Source organism: Aspergillus pseudotamarii, assembly GCF_009193445.1.
Source record: "Aspergillus pseudotamarii strain CBS 117625 unplaced genomic scaffold BDV38scaffold_55, whole genome shotgun sequence".
Lineage (NCBI taxonomy): Eukaryota > Fungi > Ascomycota > Eurotiomycetes > Eurotiales > Aspergillaceae > Aspergillus > Aspergillus pseudotamarii.
In genome coordinates, this window is record NW_022475069.1 from 1 (window position 1) to 15071 (window position 15071).

Below are 15071 nucleotides of genomic sequence, written 5' to 3' on the forward strand. Positions count from 1 at the left end.
CTTCGTATCGAGTCCTCTATATAACTCACTTTTATTTTTATTTTTTTTTTTTTCCTTTTCAGCTATGTTCTTTGGGATCGAACCTGGGTGAGGTTCATGTGACGACTGATGTGATTTAATCCATTCTGTGGGTGTTGTTGGCGATAGGCATTGAATGAATCATAAAGCATCAGTTGAATGACTGGAACCTTTCTACACAAGGGCGTATAACATACTATCCAAGTTGTTATCGTAACTATACACGCTTAATTACAAAGTAGGGTATCATGCATCCAATCTATCGCAGTCCCAGGTACATCCCAGCCATTAGCCCATTGTCGTCTCCCAGCCTTTCTCCATCATCACATCCATCCAGTACGCATTTGATTCCCCTGCGTCTATTCGTTTCCAGACTTCCCTCACGAGCTGCAAGCAGACATCGACCGGTTTCGGGGGGAGAACATGCAGAAACGAAGTGAGTCGTCCGAGGACGAACTGGCGCGTACGAGAAACTTCGATGGCATGTGAGGAGATATTCGGACCGCTGCTATCGAGTGAAACTTCCGAGCGAGGTAGACGGAGCTCGCTGCTGGAGGCGACGAGCAGGAACGGTTGGAGACATCGAGTGCGTGATTCAATGGGGATTGTCTTTAGACGGGAGAGAGTGGTCAGAGAAAACTCTGTTAGCCAGCTGTCGTAGTAGGTGTCTGGGAGAGTCTCCGACTCGTTTGGTTGGTTGCTTTCGGGTTGTAAATACATAGACTCGAACCAGGCGGAGTTGATCAGGTCTGGGGCCGTGTCTACGGATAGGAATGGATCGCGAGGGGTTGCACTTGGCTGTTGATTGTAGGATTGGGAAGACGGGTGCTGTGAGCCTAGTCGACGGTAAAGGAGGTCCGGAAAGACGCGATACAGTTGCATGAGGCCTGTACAACGGTACACTTCTGCCATGGTCAACAGGTGCCACACCGGGGTCTCGTCATCGCCGGGGCTAACTATTTCAGCTTCAGCTGGATGTGCCAGTTCGAGGAGTCGTTCTTCTAGCTCTTGTGCTTTCTCAATGGCCTTCTGGGCTTGGGTGATATCGGCACGCGAGGTAAATACTCTGGCACGGATGCGCTTTCTCTCGCAACGTACGAGTCTTCCGACTTCCTGAACAGTGAATTGGGTATCGCGGGCGATCCCGGTCCATGGATGCGGTATCCGCTGCAAGACCAGCGGCCCGCCTGGGTCTGCCGCTGCATTGCCTGATAGAACTGCAGTGTCATCGGCAACAAACGACAAGAGCATTTCCCAGTATACCAGAGCCTCCTGAAAGAACTGATGATTATTGCCACGCTCTGGGTTGGCAATCTCCAAGGGCTTGGTCTCAAGGTGATTCCGAAGTAGATTAAAGAACGAGATACCTAAATCTTTGGAATCATGCCAGCTGGCTGTTTGGCCAAGCATGAGTAACGCCAACAATGACTTATCATCCAAAACAGTCTCTTTTGCAATGATATCGACAGCCTCATTACGTAGCTTACGTCCCAACGGGCCAAATTGCGGGAAATCATTCACCAGCGTAGCCGCTGCCATACTCTGCATGGTCTTACACATGGCCAACGAGGAGCCCCAAAGGCGGGACACAGTCGACCGAAAAGGGTTCATTTGACTGTCATAGCTTGAGAACAAAGCTGCTACCTCTTTAAAATAGTACTCAATGAGAGTCCAGGAAGGGTTATTCAACAGCTGTGGGATTGACGTAAGGTCGCGCTGGGGTGGCTGTGAGTTTGACGGAGGGTATTTCCGTACGATTGCCGATGGAGAGAAGCCGAGAAAATTGGGCAATTCATGCTGGGATTCAGGCGCTCTCGAAGAAAACAAGTTCAATGGATTTCCAGGGTCATTGGGGGTATCAAGATCAAAAATCGAGCTCGCTCGCTCGTGCCCAACCGCAGAGGCCGATGCTGAAGACGGTGACGGACCCAGATCTGCTAACTCTGGGAGGGAGCCGGGTTCTGGGAGACCCCACAAGCTGTCATTCAATGTATTGCTTCCATCTAATCCCAATCCCTTTGGTCCCGGATCCTCATGGGTGGTTGTCTGGTTCGCATCCCCTTTGATTAATGGAGACTCAGCTAATGTATCGGGGAACTGCGATGGTCGGGGGGAGGCGGTCGAGGGCCCTGGAGCTGGAGAATGGCCGGACCCCAGTGGTGACCTATTCAGTTGAGCATTGCTATCGTAATCCTCAGTACCGGATGGATACTTGGTCACCCAGCGCAGAGACTGAGCGTAACCGGGACATTTCACGCCCAAGCGGGTGCATCGACTGCAGTAAGGCTTCTCTTCCCCACATTTGACCTATTGGGAAGAAAACTGAGTTACCATCGTTAACCTCCACTGTTCCATGGATGTATCATACCCGTTTGCTTTTACACCTCGCACAGCCGTTGCGGGATTTCTTGACACGTCGCATTATCACCGGATTCTTTCACAACAGGGTTCCGGATAGTGCCACTGAGAAGAGCGACATCATGATGTCGAGTTAGCGATGATTGTTTCCCGGGGGGAGAAATAATCCTCTTGTGCGGGGAAATTTGACTTCTTATCAGTTTCCATGCGGTGGAACCAATAGGAACCTATCCGGGTACTTTGCCTCGTTTGGGGAATTTTGGAGACTCGACTGGGAAGTCATGTGTGTTCTTGTGGATACCTCAGGCAAAGAGGCTTTGAAAAGAACTCATTGCTGAACTTGAGGTGAGTAGTGGTATGGACAATACTCGTTGACTTGTGGAATGGGTTGGAAAAGCAGGCATCATCATCACCATCAGGGCAGGCCATTGAGTAGAATTGAACTATTGTCATCTCCCTATTGTTCTTGTGGATGCCTGAGGCTGGCACAGCCCCACCATAGCTCAATCCATTCATTCATTGATTTCCCATTCTAAAAGTCCATTCTCCAGGCTCACTACAATCCTCAAGTCAGCTAAGAATATTGCCATAAATATTATTAGAATCCTGCTATCTGCACAATCTGTCACTTAAGAGAGGTGAAACGTTGATCTATGCTTGTGTGGTCGGGTTGTCTCGGTATATCTTTCTTGAATCTTTCTCCAGTAACATTCATTGGATAGTATCACGCTTCCTGAGTTCTTCACCCTACAGAGAAAGCACCCCTTTCACAGAAATGTCTGGCAAATATGCCTCAGACCCAACATGGGCCTCTATTGAGCCCATCCCACTCAATGATGGCTCGGAAACAGGGACCCTTCCACTGGCCACTATTGCCTATTCAGATGAATATCTCGAGGCTACCTCGTACTTAAGAGCAGTGATGGCTGCCAATGAGATGTCCGACAGAGCACTGAAACTCACTGACGATGTAATCGCTATGAACCCGGCTCATTACACTGTTTGGTAAGTCCGGACGTTTCCCTGCCGTACTTACCTATATACGTCGATAACTGACGACGAACGTTTAGGATTTATCGTGTTAAGAACCTTGTTGCTCTCAAGAAGGACCTCACTGAGGAGTTTGAATGGCTGAATAAAATGTCTTTGAAGTACCTTAAGAACTACCAAATATGGTATGCATTAACCCAGCAGAAATCATCGGGAAGCACAAAGATGGTCTAACCATTTACCCATAGGCACCACCGACAGGTCCTCATGTCATCCAGGGAAAACTTCCCGACCCTTCCGCCCAAGGAGCTGGATTTCCTCATGGAGATGTTCAAGCAAGATGCCAAAAACTACCATGTCTGGACCTACCGCCACTGGCTAGTGCGGCATTTCAGACTGTGGGACGAGCCCCGAGAGATCCAGGACGTTGATTTACTCCTGTCGCAAGACGTAAGGAATAACTCTGCATGGAACCATCGTTTCATGCTCCGTTTTGGTCCACGCAGTGATGAGCCAGACGGCGGTATGCCGAATAGCACCGCACCCCCGCCCGAGAAAGGCAGGCTAGCCGTGGTTGACGAGGACCTTGTTGATGCTGAACTGGAGTACGCCAAGGCCAAGGTTATTAAAGCCCCTGAAAATCGCAGCCCGTGGGGATATGCTCGCGGCGTGCTTCGGGCATCCGGCCGGCCGCTGTCGGAATGGAAGGACTTTGCGAAGAAGTTTGTCCAGGAAAAGGTCGAGGACGGCAAGGTGGTGGATGTTGAGGTCAAGAGCAGTCATGCTATAGAATGGTTGGCTGATACATACGGAGAAGAAGGCGAACAAACCACCGCCGAGGCAGTGCGGATGTTTACCTTACTGAAGGAAAAGTACGATCCTATCCGGAAGAATTATTGGGATTATCGGATTCGTATGATTGCGCCTGCAACGTGGAGCCAAGAGATTCCCACTTCGGCATGAGGTGCCAGTGTAAATAACATCAACTTTTAGTATTATTTCATTCCCTTTCTTACCTTTACTTCTCCAATATTAAAAAGTCCGTATATTGTGATAAGGTGCATGCTCAAGAAGTGTATGTTATTTTTAAACGCTAACCCATTAAAAATCATCATAATTCTAAACGCCAATCTAGACACCATCATGACAGAGAACGTTAACATGATCGAAAAAAAAAAAAATAAATAAATAAATAAAGTAAAATAAAACGCAATGGCCGGCCATAAGCATAAATTAAGAAGCGATTAGTTTCCCCAACCCTCATTAAGCAGCTTTTTATACTCCGCCGCCATATCGATTGTAATATTACTTCCACCACACACAATGATCACCACTCGACTATCGGAGTTCAGGTCAGGCACAAGCTGCTTGAGCTTGGATTGGATTTCACTGCCTGCTTCTGACTCCGTCTCGGTCGCTGAGGACCCATCATCCCCGTAGCCCTCATCGCGGTGGGAAGGGTAGTCCGCATCCTCTCTCTTCCGCTTCTTGGTTCCAGATGTGAGGGCGTCGGAGGATGTCGATGACCGAGCTCTCGCCGCGTCACCAACTGCAGCCTCAACGCATACACCACATGCAAGTTCAACAAGCGTCCGGTGATCATCGGCAAGACGCAGCACACCTCTTGCTGCATCAGCATCCGAAAGCACAGCACTGTGTACAGCAATACCTTGCGGCGGGGAGATAGCATATTGGAAAGTACGTTCGGAGACACGAATAGCGCCCAGGGAAGTAGCCTGGGATGTGATCTTGGGGAGGGAGACGAGGGATTTCTTCGCGACAGCGGCAGCAAGGGAATCGGTACCTAGGGTTTCAATGGCGAGGAGGTTGATAGGGTTCGGCTGGGAGTGGGAGATAGGATTGGAGGCATAACTGAGGCTCATCTTCTGGAGCTGACGGTGTCGCTCGATGCCCATGACCAAGCCGTTCAGGAGGCCACCGCCGCCCACGCTGCAGATGATGGCGTCCACGGGTAATGGGCGGCCACGGTGGGTGGCTTCTTCTTCTTCACCGGCTGGGGGAGGGAGTTGGGTGGCTAGTTCGTCAATGAGGGTGCTGTTTCCTTCCCAGATGGGCTCGTTATCAAACGGGTGTAGAGCAATCTTCGCCACGTCTTCACTCTCGTTATCGTCCTTGTTCTTCATGATCACTTCTCGCATGTACTCGCCGGCTGCTAGGAACGTGTCTCCATGCTGGATTACGTCCGCAGCACCTGCCATCCGTAGCTTTTGCACCATCAGGGGCTTTGTCGATAGTGGTACGACCACTGTGCAGGGGTATCCCAGGCTGCGGGCTGCGCAGACAGCGGCTAGGCCTGCATTTCCGCCTGAGGAGGCATAGAAGTGGACGGGTCGGTTGGCGTTTTCTGGCTTGATGAGGTGTGACAGGATCTGGTTGCCCATGGCCCGGGACTTGAATGAACCGCTGGGCTGGACGTTCTCCAGTTTCAAGAATACCCTACATCCTGCGGCACGAGAAAGGGAGGCGGATTCCACCAAGGGGGTTTGCACCCATGGTGTCTTGAAGGAGGGCTGGGCTTCCTCCAAGGCGATGCTACCCATGATAGAGGATTGATACTCGGAGTTTAGGCTAGTGTAGGTTGAGAATACGTGATCAGGATGTCCTGGAAGATATGAGAGATAAGTTGATTGTATATAGTTGACACAGAGTAAGGATTTAAAGATGTATACAAGGAGTATAACCTGAATGTACCACGGAACAATGTGGGAGCAGTAGGGGAATCAAACAAGGAATGAGAGATAAGCAAGCACAACAAAATACCAACCCTTCCATTATATTATTATACACCGTATCGAACACCATAGTATCTCTGATATACAAGCGGATGTCTTTCCGATACCACCTTAGGGGGTTTGCCGCGGGAAAGGCCCGAGTTTTCCGCCCCGATATCTATCGCTCCCAACGTCGTGGATCTGGGCCTTTTCCGCTGATAACCTTGTGGAATCGAGCAAAACCATCGATTGGCCATGACATAACATAAACCCTACCCATGGGGTCGAGCGTGAGGAAACAGAAACCTTGCACGCCAGCTTTATCGAGCACAATCGGGAAAAGCTTCGCGACGTTTCCCTGACCCTTGCGTCAGTGGAGAAATGTGCCAATTAGATCGCAAAATGGTGTTGTAATCTACTTTTTTGATTGGCTTCCGTGGGTTTTCTTGTTATCAAACCGTATGTCCTTGTGACACTTATTGCTCCACGATAAGAGGGGGAAACAAGACGGTCTTCTTAATGCCTTCTCCATATTCTGCATCGGACCCAAATACCGCAGCCGAAAATGCCCGTTTGGAGGGATCGACGCGGAGAACATCTAGAAGCTCCTTAGACTTGGTGGGCATAAAGGGCTGTAGGAGAATGCCGGCGATCCGGAGGGATTCGGCGACATTGAACAACACTCGTTGAGCTTTGATAGCATCCTTCCACGGCTCCGATAGATGTATGTACTTGTTACCCTGAGAAGGAGCGTCAACACGAATATGTCGTAACTAAAAATAGTGACTTGTCTTACCTGCTCGATTAACACCATGATGTTTTGCAAAGCGGCACGAGGGTTAAGGCTCTCCATATGTTCGTCCACTTTAACAGGGGTTTCCCTCAGCAGTTGTTCGAACTGCAAATCTTGCTCATTTGCGGGCGGAAGCTCGCCCGATGTCCCGCTGACAATGTAAGAATGGAGTTTTCCTTTCGAAGAGCCGATTGTTCGGAGCACTAGGTTTCCGATACCCGATTGGAGTAGCTTCTTGTAGTCACGGATGATATAGGAGTTGTCATAGTCAGCGTCCCCCGCCAAGCCTCCTTGGTAGGCAAGGAAAAAGCGCATTGTATCAACACCGAAACGGTCCAAAGAAAAGAAAGGGTTCACCACGTTGCCTGTGGATTTTGACATCTTCTCATGGTTGATCGTCCAGTGCCCATGAACAAGGACATTACGAGGAAGGGGGAGGTCAAGTGCCATGAGGAACGCTGGCCAGTATACACAGTGGAAGCTGTACGCTCATCAGTGTCGTGCTCGCAGTGCTCTACGGAGAACAATGCCTACCGAACGATATCCTTGCCGACAACATGTACATCTGCGGGCCACCCAAGGCCCCCTTCTTGACCGGGTGGGAAAGGGTATCCCGCCTTGGTCAAATAATTGACAAGTGCGTCCAACCATACATAGATGGTCTGTGTCTCGTCGCCAGGGACAGGAATACCCCAAGTTAACCGTTCTACGGGTCTAGAAATCGACAAATCTTGGAGCCCCGAAGTCACCGATTTGACGATTTCTGTCGTGTAATTGGATGGTGTAATGAAGCCTGTCTTGTATAGGTCCAGCAGGCGCTCCTGGAAAGCAGACAGGCGGAAGTGATAGTTTGTCTCAGAGGACCATTCTACTTCTTTCCCTGTCTCGGCGGAAACCTGTATTGTTAGATCAGCTCGTTATTCATGGCAAATGTAGCAGTCCTGTAGGCTAAATACCATTCTCTTTCTTCCAGTGGTAGGATCCAGCGAGTTATGAACCTGTGACGGAGGATAGAATGTTTCATCGCTAACAGAATACCAACCTTCGTGCTTAGAGGTGTAAATATAGCCTCTGTGATTCAGCATTTCCTATGATTGTTTAGTTCTACTATGGAGCGCTTCGAAGGCCCGTCTATCACTTACCCAGAAATACTGTACGGTCTTCTTGTGCGCCGCCTCGGTCGTCCGGATGAAGTAATCGTAGTCCATATTTGCTGCTTTGGCTAGATCCTATCCAAAATGTCAATACCTAACATAATGGAAGCCCTAAGCTGCGAAAATCGGACCGACCTCGAAGGTTTTGTAGTTCATATCGCAGAAGGCCTGAGTATCCATTTCCGCGGCTAGGGCAGCTTGCTGGATCTGTACCGTACAGTCAACACCATGAAAGACTTTCGATTAAGAATATCCCTTCTACCTTCATGCCATGTTCATCGGTACCGGTCAATAGTTGAGCGTCTGTATCTCCGCAAAGTGTTCGCCATCGCTTCAGGATGTCGGCAATTATCATTGTGTACAGGTGACCGACATGAGGGGCTAAGGGAATATGTATTTAGTCAAAAAATAGCGCTTTATAATTCATGTTAGATAGACTCACCGGCATTCACATAGAAAATAGGTGTCGTCACATAGTAGGGTTTCTTGTGCTTTCCAGAAGGCGCTGTCGCGAATCTACGCGGAGCAACAATTGGAGTCGGGCGAAGGGTTCTACAGGTAGTACACTGCCAAGTTGGACGTTTATATGTCAGGAATTGGTTGGCCCATGAAAGGGCATGGAAGCGTGCTCTGGGAAGAGCCATTGCTAACTGGATGCGGAGTGAGGAGGATGACTCCAAATTCTAGACTACTTTTTGATGGGTGATTTATCGGAGTTGGAGAGGCTAATCTCCGGGTGGCCTAAGCTCCCGTACCTTTTTTTCTGCCGCTGGGGCCTCTTCCTCTTTCTTCTTCTCCACCACCACCACCACCACGACGTATCTTTACTTCTGACTCTATTCATATTCTTCTCGATATAGCCATCTACTCCCTATATTATTGTGTCTATATATTCTTCGACAGACCGTCTATCCTCTTATCCACTTGGATTGCGCAGGTGTCAACAGTTACTACACCTGGTACTTGATTCTTTCGCGATGGCCCCCGCAAGTGAAGATGCGCTCACTAAAGTGTCTACGGATGGTATATCTCCCCTGTATAATACTGCTTTCTTTCTGGTCACACCGTTAATCTGTATACTACCGACAGCGGCCACGGAATTTGTCCAGTCATTCTATCCCGCCCTTCAGTCCAACCGTGGTACGATATCAACTTTTTACAACCAAACGATCTCCATGATCCTATTCAATGGTAATGTTGTCGCCGATGGCAAAGCAGTTCAAGAAATATTTGTCAATCAGATGCCGCCGGCGCATTACGAGGTGCAGTCGTTCGATTGCCAAATCATCAACCAAGCATATCCCACGCCGACAGCAACTGGGCTTAAAGCTCCGAACGAGACCACTCTCCGGGACAAATCTATTTTGGTGCTGGTCAGCGGTTACGTGCGATTTGGAGAGTCTCGCGATCTTCCGCAGCGCGGGTTCAGCGAAACTTTCGTGCTAGTGCCAAACCCTTCCGCCGATGGCCCCAAGGGCAAACGCAAGCGAGAATGGCTTATTGAATCTCAAACGTTCCGGCTCGTTGTTTGAGAAAACAATTCCTATTCAAAAAGAGGAGTACATCTTTAGGGGCTGTGCATCAATCACCAGACCTCTCAAGGATACAATGGGGGGTATTATTATTGGGGTATGAGTACAAAGCGACAAAACAATCCAAGGCGCAACATAAACAAAAACTCAAGAGAAACACTCAAAGCACCTGATGATGTGCACAGATAGAACGTGAACTCTGGAATGCACAACATATCACAACAGTACAATCATGTTCTGGACCTGCGCGGTATACGAAGGTTTGCTTTGACTCGTTCCAGAAGCTCTTCACGTGTGGCTTCGTTATTTGGCATAAGCCCCCTCTAGGAGTCGCCGCCGGAGTCAATTTTGGATGCACACAAGAGGTTGAAATGTGATGGTTTTTGGATTTTCACACATTGAAGAAAGCACATACGTTACGGAGCCACCTTTTCATCTCTTCAGCAGTCCAAGTTTCAGGGTCTTTTTAACAGAGTCAGCCTCTAAAGCGTCGTCAATGGTATCTGATGCTTACCTCCCGTTGGGTCTGATTCTGCAGGGAATATGTCGCTACCCCATATGGCCCAGGCCGCTGCAGCAGTGACCATGCCAGCAAACCCTGAATGAGTCGACATTAGCGGTCGTTATTTTATTGCTTTGTCACTAGCGATGTGTACCTAAAAAAAGATTCTAGATACCTGTCAGCTGTTTTGAGAACACCATCTGGGTTTATCTACTGTACGAACCTTTGAGTGCATTGCTCGATCTAGCGCAGTCGGCATTTTGGTTTAGATGTTATGTCTTGATATACGAATGCAATCAAAATCGTGATTTGTATAGATGAGAAAATGACAGATTGTCAGTTTGATCAAGCTCGTGACGTGATGCTGCTTAAGTACGTACCAGGTACTACTTATACTACCTGTCTGCATACAGTATAGTTGCCGCCTAGCTTGCACCGCCACAGTAGTGGATTTACCTGAGATAGGAAGTGACACGCCACAGAGAGGTGGCGCATGTAAACCAGGGCTTCCGGGGAGGCAACCCTAACGATTCCCACACAACGTTAGCGCCTCACCGTCCGGACGCCCGCAAGTCGAGACTTCGAGATCGCGATTGTCCTTCACTCGTCCCGACTTTTTGTTCGACCATCCCGACTTACGTCCCCAATCACCGCCCACCATGCCTCGTGAAATCTCCGACATCAAGCAGTTCATTGAGATCTGCCGCCGCAAGGATGCCTCCTGTACGTTCTCCACGCCCCGTTTAGACGCTCGGGTGTTTTGGGTTGGGCCTGGGGCCCTCCGATGAGCTCCGGCCGGCGATGGATAGGCTATGAGTGTTATGTTTGGATTGATGGTGCTAACGGATGATGTTTGCGATTAGCTGCCCGCATCAAGCGCAACCGTAAGACCCAGCAGGTCAAGTTCAAGGTCCGCTGCCAGCGCTTCGTCTACACCCTTGCCCTGAAGGACTCCGACAAGGCCGACAAGCTCAAGCAGAGCTTGCCCCCAGGTGCGTTGCGTTCCAGGCCGATTTGAAAACACTCAGTCGTTATTCGGATTTCAATCTTGCTCGCTCCGCCGGTTTGCATGCCTAGAGTGGAGGTTCCGGGACATGAAACGAAACATGACTACGCGGTCACAACTACATAAGACTTGATGCTGACGATATTATTACAACAGCCCTCAAGGTCGTCGATGTCTCCAAGGGTGAGAAGAAGAAGGCTCTGTAAATACCTTCAATGATTTGAAGTAGGGAGAGGTGGACTCGGAGGACGGTTGCCGAAGCATAAGTCGACTGTCGAATGGGATTTGGCATTGGCATGGATGCTTGTGTGGGCCGGCACTGGGATGAATCGGTCTGACCTGTTTGATATACAGGAGGATTGGAGTCCCCGCGTCTGTCGGATGCTGTGATCATAAGTCAGGAACGGCACTTTTCACTGGCTAGACGACCTACATATCTAAATCAACTTCCAGAGGATGCTTGGTCGGAGCTCCCTGGTTCTACTATCTAATGAAGAGAAAAACAGTTGAAATGCCGTGCACCTTGTCCAGCTTCCAATGTTACTATGGTCTTCGCTACATTGATTGCGCTCCTCGTCTTGATGGCTGCTGTCATATCACCATGAGGAGATCCTTTGGGTAGAATGTAGATGCGCTGTGGACTTGATATTTGTAAGGCTTTCTGAAACTGCCCGATGTCTCGATCACTCGCTAGTTTTGAGACATGCAGCGCGCTCTGGGATTTAGTTTTCTCTTGTGATTCATATATGGAAATCAGGATAAACCCTGGACTACGATCCCATTTGGCAATTCCCACATAACCAACTGTGGATAAATTGGACGTTGAAATAGTATGATCCATGCATGAGGAAGACCGGCTATATTGAGGTTTAGGGCTCTTGGCGGGCCTTTGGTGAAACACTTGTCAACTTTCCTCCCACTCTTCCTGTCACAGACTTCAATGATCGTCATCCGCCGTCAAATGGACACCCCACCCTTGACCCAATCCCAAATGCCAGAGAAATTCCGTCAGGATCTATCATGTGCTAGGCCTGTCACGACTGGTTTATATGCCAAGTCTAACTGCCATGCCGGCAATTTGGAGGCAGAAACATGGTGTAGAAGTATCCTCGAATCAGAAGTTAGGGCTGGTCTCTGAGCGCTAATCATTTCCATTCAAGTCACGGCAAGTTTCTTGTAGATGATCTATATGCTATTTGGATCACGGAGGACCCCTCTCATCTCGCTGGGCTGAAGACTCGGTCAATAGCACAATACCTTTCTTGGATTATCGAGGCCCTGGGCGTCTCGCGTACCTGAATCCAACGACATAATAGCCATCGGTCCGTCAACCCGAGGGTCGATCAACTCCGGCATTAACTGCCCAGCAGGCATACAGCCTTGAGGCAGGCTATTGGGTGGAAACACAACAGGCCTTGGGTCACATGGCAGGGCTGGCACCTCTTCAGTAGTACTTGAAGGTCATTTGTGGATCTTCATGGCGGACCTTGTTCAATTTTGGCAGAATTGGGAGATGGACTATCACGGCAATGCAATCCGGTATCCAGCATAATCCGCAAGAAGACGTTTGAGCGTCGAATTATGCAGCGGTGCAAGGTGCAGAATGACTGACGCTCAGTTTAATTAGCAGTGCGGCCATGATATCCTATTGGTCTCTGTATGGGCATATGTGAAAACCGACGCACATCTACCTGCCACCGAACTAATTCCGGATAATATCATCCACTGGTCCGGGTGTCGCAGGTAGCCCATAGTCACCAGGGTGGAGACATCCCCCTCCCTACTAGGGTACAGGGAAATAGGAGTTTGGCTGGGCCTAGTATGCATGACGAGCATTATAAAAAGGCAGTGGAATGTCAGGAACTGTCTATTCGTTTCGTCTTCAGACACATTCTCCTTCATTCCTTCTTCCAGGCCTTTGATCGAGCAGGTCCTTCAATCATTGGCCACGGATTTGATATCCTTTTAGTTCCATTCCAATTATACCATCACAATGGCTATGTCCAAGATCATGTCGCTTACTGGCCTCCTGGCCTCTGCCTCTCTCGTCGCCGGCCACGGTTATGTGTCCGGAGTCGTCATTGATGGCCAATAGTATGTTTTTAAAGTCGCAAACATGTTGTTATGGAGGCTAACACATACAAAAGTTATGGCGGATACCTTGTCGACAAGTACTCCTACTCGGACAATCCCCCAGAGACTATTGGCTGGTCCACCACTGCCACCGATCTCGGATTCGTGGACGGCACTGGATACCAGTCCCCCGATATCATCTGTCATAAGGACGGAAAGCCAGGTGCTTTGTCTGCTGAAGTTGCTGCTGGTGGCGAAATTGAACTGCAGTGGACCGAATGGCCTGAGAGCCACCACGGCCCTGTCCTCAATTACCTCGCCCCCTGCGGCGGCGACTGCTCCGCGGTAGACAAGGCCAGCCTCGAGTTCTTCAAGATCGAGGCCCAGGGCTTGATTGACGGCAGCAGCCCTCCGGGCCATTGGGCTACCGATGACTTGATCAGCAACAACAACAGCTGGACTGTGACCATCCCGGCCTCCGTTCAAGAGGGCAACTATGTTCTCCGCCACGAGATCATCGGCCTTCACTCTGCCGGTCAGAAGGATGGTGCTCAGAACTACCCCCAGTGCATCAATATCAAGGTCACTGGCGGCGGAGATGCCACCCCGGCAGGTACCGCCGGCGAGGCGCTCTACAAGGACACTGACCCTGGTATTCTGTTCGACATCTACAGTGACCTCAGCGACGGCTACCCCATCCCGGGCCCCGAGGTTTTCAGCGCTTAAATCGGAGCTTTAAATCCGATTTCAGTGGGTAGTTTTGTGAGTGGGAATGCCTTGTGGGGAAGTATGTAGAGGATCTTTTCCTCTATCTTACCTGGCAATCTATTAGCGGTGGTTATGTATGCTGTTCATAGTTTTATTATTCTTCGAATGTGAATATTCGTTACTTCGCTTCGCATTGAATGGTAGTCTTCGTTCGAGATAATAGCTCAAATACTAACAAGAGAAAGAAAAGTAATAGTAAAAGAAAAAAAAAAAAAAGACAAACAATATGTGCATCTTACTGAATAAGACAATCATATCAGGGTATACATCAGTCCAAACCTATACTTCAATTTCGGCACCATCTCCCAAATGGAACGTTATAACGCTGTCGAACTTTGTGAAGCACTCAGCACTAACAATCCACATTCTATTAGTCAATATAAGAGCACATAAGGAAGGACCTGAGGACATATAGTCCCAGTACTACTAACCTCGATGATCAAGTTCAACATCCGTATCCAATCCATCGTCCATAGTAGACAGTTCTTCGACCACGCCCCATTTCTCCTCCCATTCTCTTAGCAAGACCAGTTCCTCCGGCGGAATCACCGCATTCTGGCCCAGTTCCTCCTTCATCCTCTGCACCAACTCAGCAACCTCAGCCCGGGACTTCTCAGTCGAGCAAACAACAGTTATTGAGTATGCGCTCGCGCTCATGCTGACAATGCTGTACACCCCATCCCTGACATGATTACCGATAGCAATTGTGATCTTATCAATCGAAGCCGGTAAGCTGGTGCTGATGTTCCGGAAATCCGAACGGTCGTGTACATTGAACCATGCTGCATGGATGGCCGGTGGACCGGAGAAGGTATCTGGCTGTGTTGCCTGGTTGATTTCGTCCGAGTCCCGGGTTTGGAATTTTTCGGCTACAATGGGTGCTTTGCGCTTGGAACGCCATCGTGTTAGGTATCTCATGTTGGGAATGTTCTGGGTTGGATGGATGGGATTGTTTAGAAAGACCGGGATATTAGGGAAAAGGGGGGTCCAAAACGAATCCTTTATGAGAGGGGGAGGAGGATCAGCTTAGTGGCATGAGCAGTAGCAGACATAAGCTGCCTTGTACTATAAAGGACGACCATTAGTTGGGAGTTTTATTATCAGGTCACATCAGTGCAGGAGGATTCATATTTAGCCGGGGGGGG

General features: G+C 49.3%; 9 protein-coding genes across 9 annotated transcripts; 4 read left to right on the top strand and 5 right to left on the bottom strand.

Moving 5' to 3' along the window:
* Positions 1–306: 306 nt before the first annotated feature.
* Positions 307–2440, bottom strand: BDV38DRAFT_273619 (uncharacterized protein; the record flags this gene model as incomplete). The annotated part of the gene is made up of 2 exons (XM_032057708.1): positions 307–2325; positions 2387–2440. The coding sequence occupies 2 exons, from the start codon at positions 2438–2440 to the stop codon at positions 307–309; spliced, it is 2073 nt and encodes a 690-aa protein (XP_031910323.1).
* A 298-nt stretch (positions 2441–2738) lies between these two features.
* Positions 2739–4329, top strand: ramB (bifunctional protein farnesyltransferase/protein geranylgeranyltransferase; the record flags this gene model as incomplete). Its single annotated transcript, XM_032062697.1, has 3 exons — positions 2739–3381; positions 3447–3551; positions 3615–4329. Exons 1-3 carry the CDS (start codon positions 3152–3154, stop codon positions 4327–4329), a joined length of 1050 nt encoding a protein of 349 aa, XP_031910324.1. The 5' UTR covers positions 2739–3151.
* Positions 4330–4581: 252 nt separating this feature from the next.
* Positions 4582–6022, bottom strand: BDV38DRAFT_163082 (putative L-serine dehydratase). The gene has a single exon (XM_032051816.1). It carries the CDS (start codon positions 5925–5927, stop codon positions 4611–4613), a length of 1317 nt encoding a protein of 438 aa, XP_031910325.1. The 5' UTR covers positions 5928–6022; the 3' UTR covers positions 4582–4610.
* A 448-nt stretch (positions 6023–6470) lies between these two features.
* Positions 6471–8699, bottom strand: BDV38DRAFT_163084 (methionine--tRNA ligase MSM1). The gene is made up of 8 exons (XM_032051817.1): positions 8488–8699; positions 8308–8426; positions 8181–8252; positions 8034–8120; positions 7848–7979; positions 7426–7787; positions 6895–7372; positions 6471–6838 (listed from the first exon to the last, which is right to left on the bottom strand). Exons 1-8 carry the CDS (start codon positions 8687–8689, stop codon positions 6575–6577), a joined length of 1716 nt encoding a protein of 571 aa, XP_031910326.1. The 5' UTR covers positions 8690–8699; the 3' UTR covers positions 6471–6574.
* A 169-nt stretch (positions 8700–8868) lies between these two features.
* BDV38DRAFT_163100 (putative nuclear transport factor 2 domain protein) lies at positions 8869–9772 on the top strand. Its single transcript, XM_032051819.1, has one exon. It carries the CDS (start codon positions 9023–9025, stop codon positions 9575–9577), a length of 555 nt encoding a protein of 184 aa, XP_031910327.1. The 5' UTR covers positions 8869–9022; the 3' UTR covers positions 9578–9772.
* BDV38DRAFT_163096 (Ish1 domain-containing protein) lies at positions 9680–10252 on the bottom strand. The gene is made up of 3 exons (XM_032051818.1): positions 10092–10252; positions 9993–10039; positions 9680–9900 (listed from the first exon to the last, which is right to left on the bottom strand). The coding sequence occupies exons 1-3, from the start codon at positions 10189–10191 to the stop codon at positions 9808–9810; spliced, it is 240 nt and encodes a 79-aa protein (XP_031910328.1). The 5' UTR covers positions 10192–10252; the 3' UTR covers positions 9680–9807.
* Positions 10253–10738: 486 nt separating this feature from the next.
* Positions 10739–11291, top strand: BDV38DRAFT_273623 (60S ribosomal protein eL38; the record flags this gene model as incomplete). The annotated part of the gene is made up of 3 exons (XM_032057709.1): positions 10739–10802; positions 10943–11071; positions 11242–11291. 3 exons carry the CDS (start codon positions 10739–10741, stop codon positions 11289–11291), a joined length of 243 nt encoding a protein of 80 aa, XP_031910329.1.
* Positions 11292–12899: 1608 nt separating this feature from the next.
* On the top strand, positions 12900–13884 carry BDV38DRAFT_295385 (lytic polysaccharide monooxygenase auxiliary activity family 9 protein; the record flags this gene model as incomplete). Its single annotated transcript, XM_032062698.1, has 2 exons — positions 12900–13179; positions 13233–13884. The coding sequence occupies exons 1-2, from the start codon at positions 13079–13081 to the stop codon at positions 13882–13884; spliced, it is 753 nt and encodes a 250-aa protein (XP_031910330.1). The 5' UTR covers positions 12900–13078.
* Positions 13885–14183: 299 nt separating this feature from the next.
* Positions 14184–15058, bottom strand: BDV38DRAFT_255499 (uncharacterized protein). The gene is made up of 2 exons (XM_032055420.1): positions 14358–15058; positions 14184–14278 (listed from the first exon to the last, which is right to left on the bottom strand). Exons 1-2 carry the CDS (start codon positions 14842–14844, stop codon positions 14244–14246), a joined length of 522 nt encoding a protein of 173 aa, XP_031910331.1. The 5' UTR covers positions 14845–15058; the 3' UTR covers positions 14184–14243.
* Positions 15059–15071: the final 13 nt, after the last annotated feature.

Bases quoted from the DNA above. Each gene is read 5' to 3' on its own strand.
- BDV38DRAFT_163082 (XM_032051816.1), bottom strand. From the start codon at position 5,927: ATGGGTAGCATCGCCTTGGAGGAAGCCCAGCCCTCCTTCAAGACACCA.
- BDV38DRAFT_163100 (XM_032051819.1), top strand. From the start codon at position 9,023: ATGGCCCCCGCAAGTGAAGATGCGCTCACTAAAGTGTCTACGGATGGT.
- BDV38DRAFT_163084 (XM_032051817.1), bottom strand. From the start codon at position 8,689: ATGGCTCTTCCCAGAGCACGCTTCCATGCCCTTTCATGGGCCAACCAA. The intron at 7,788-7,847 runs GTATTTAGCCTA...CTAACAATACAG, and splicing joins CCACTGGAAGAAAGAGAATG to GTTTCCGCCGAGACAGGGAA. The intron at 6,839-6,894 runs GTAAGACAAGTC...GCTCCTTCTCAG, and splicing joins TCATGGTGTTAATCGAGCAG to GGTAACAAGTACATACATCT.
- BDV38DRAFT_163096 (XM_032051818.1), bottom strand. From the start codon at position 10,191: ATGTCGACTCATTCAGGGTTTGCTGGCATGGTCACTGCTGCAGCGGCC. The intron at 10,040-10,091 runs GTAAGCATCAGA...TCTGTTAAAAAG, and splicing joins AGAATCAGACCCAACGGGAG to ACCCTGAAACTTGGACTGCT. The intron at 9,901-9,992 runs GTATGTGCTTTC...GGCGACTCCTAG, and splicing joins TGAAAAGGTGGCTCCGTAAC to AGGGGGCTTATGCCAAATAA.
- BDV38DRAFT_255499 (XM_032055420.1), bottom strand. From the start codon at position 14,844: ATGAGATACCTAACACGATGGCGTTCCAAGCGCAAAGCACCCATTGTA. The intron at 14,279-14,357 runs GTTAGTAGTACT...GTGGATTGTTAG, and splicing joins TGTTGAACTTGATCATCGAG to TGCTGAGTGCTTCACAAAGT.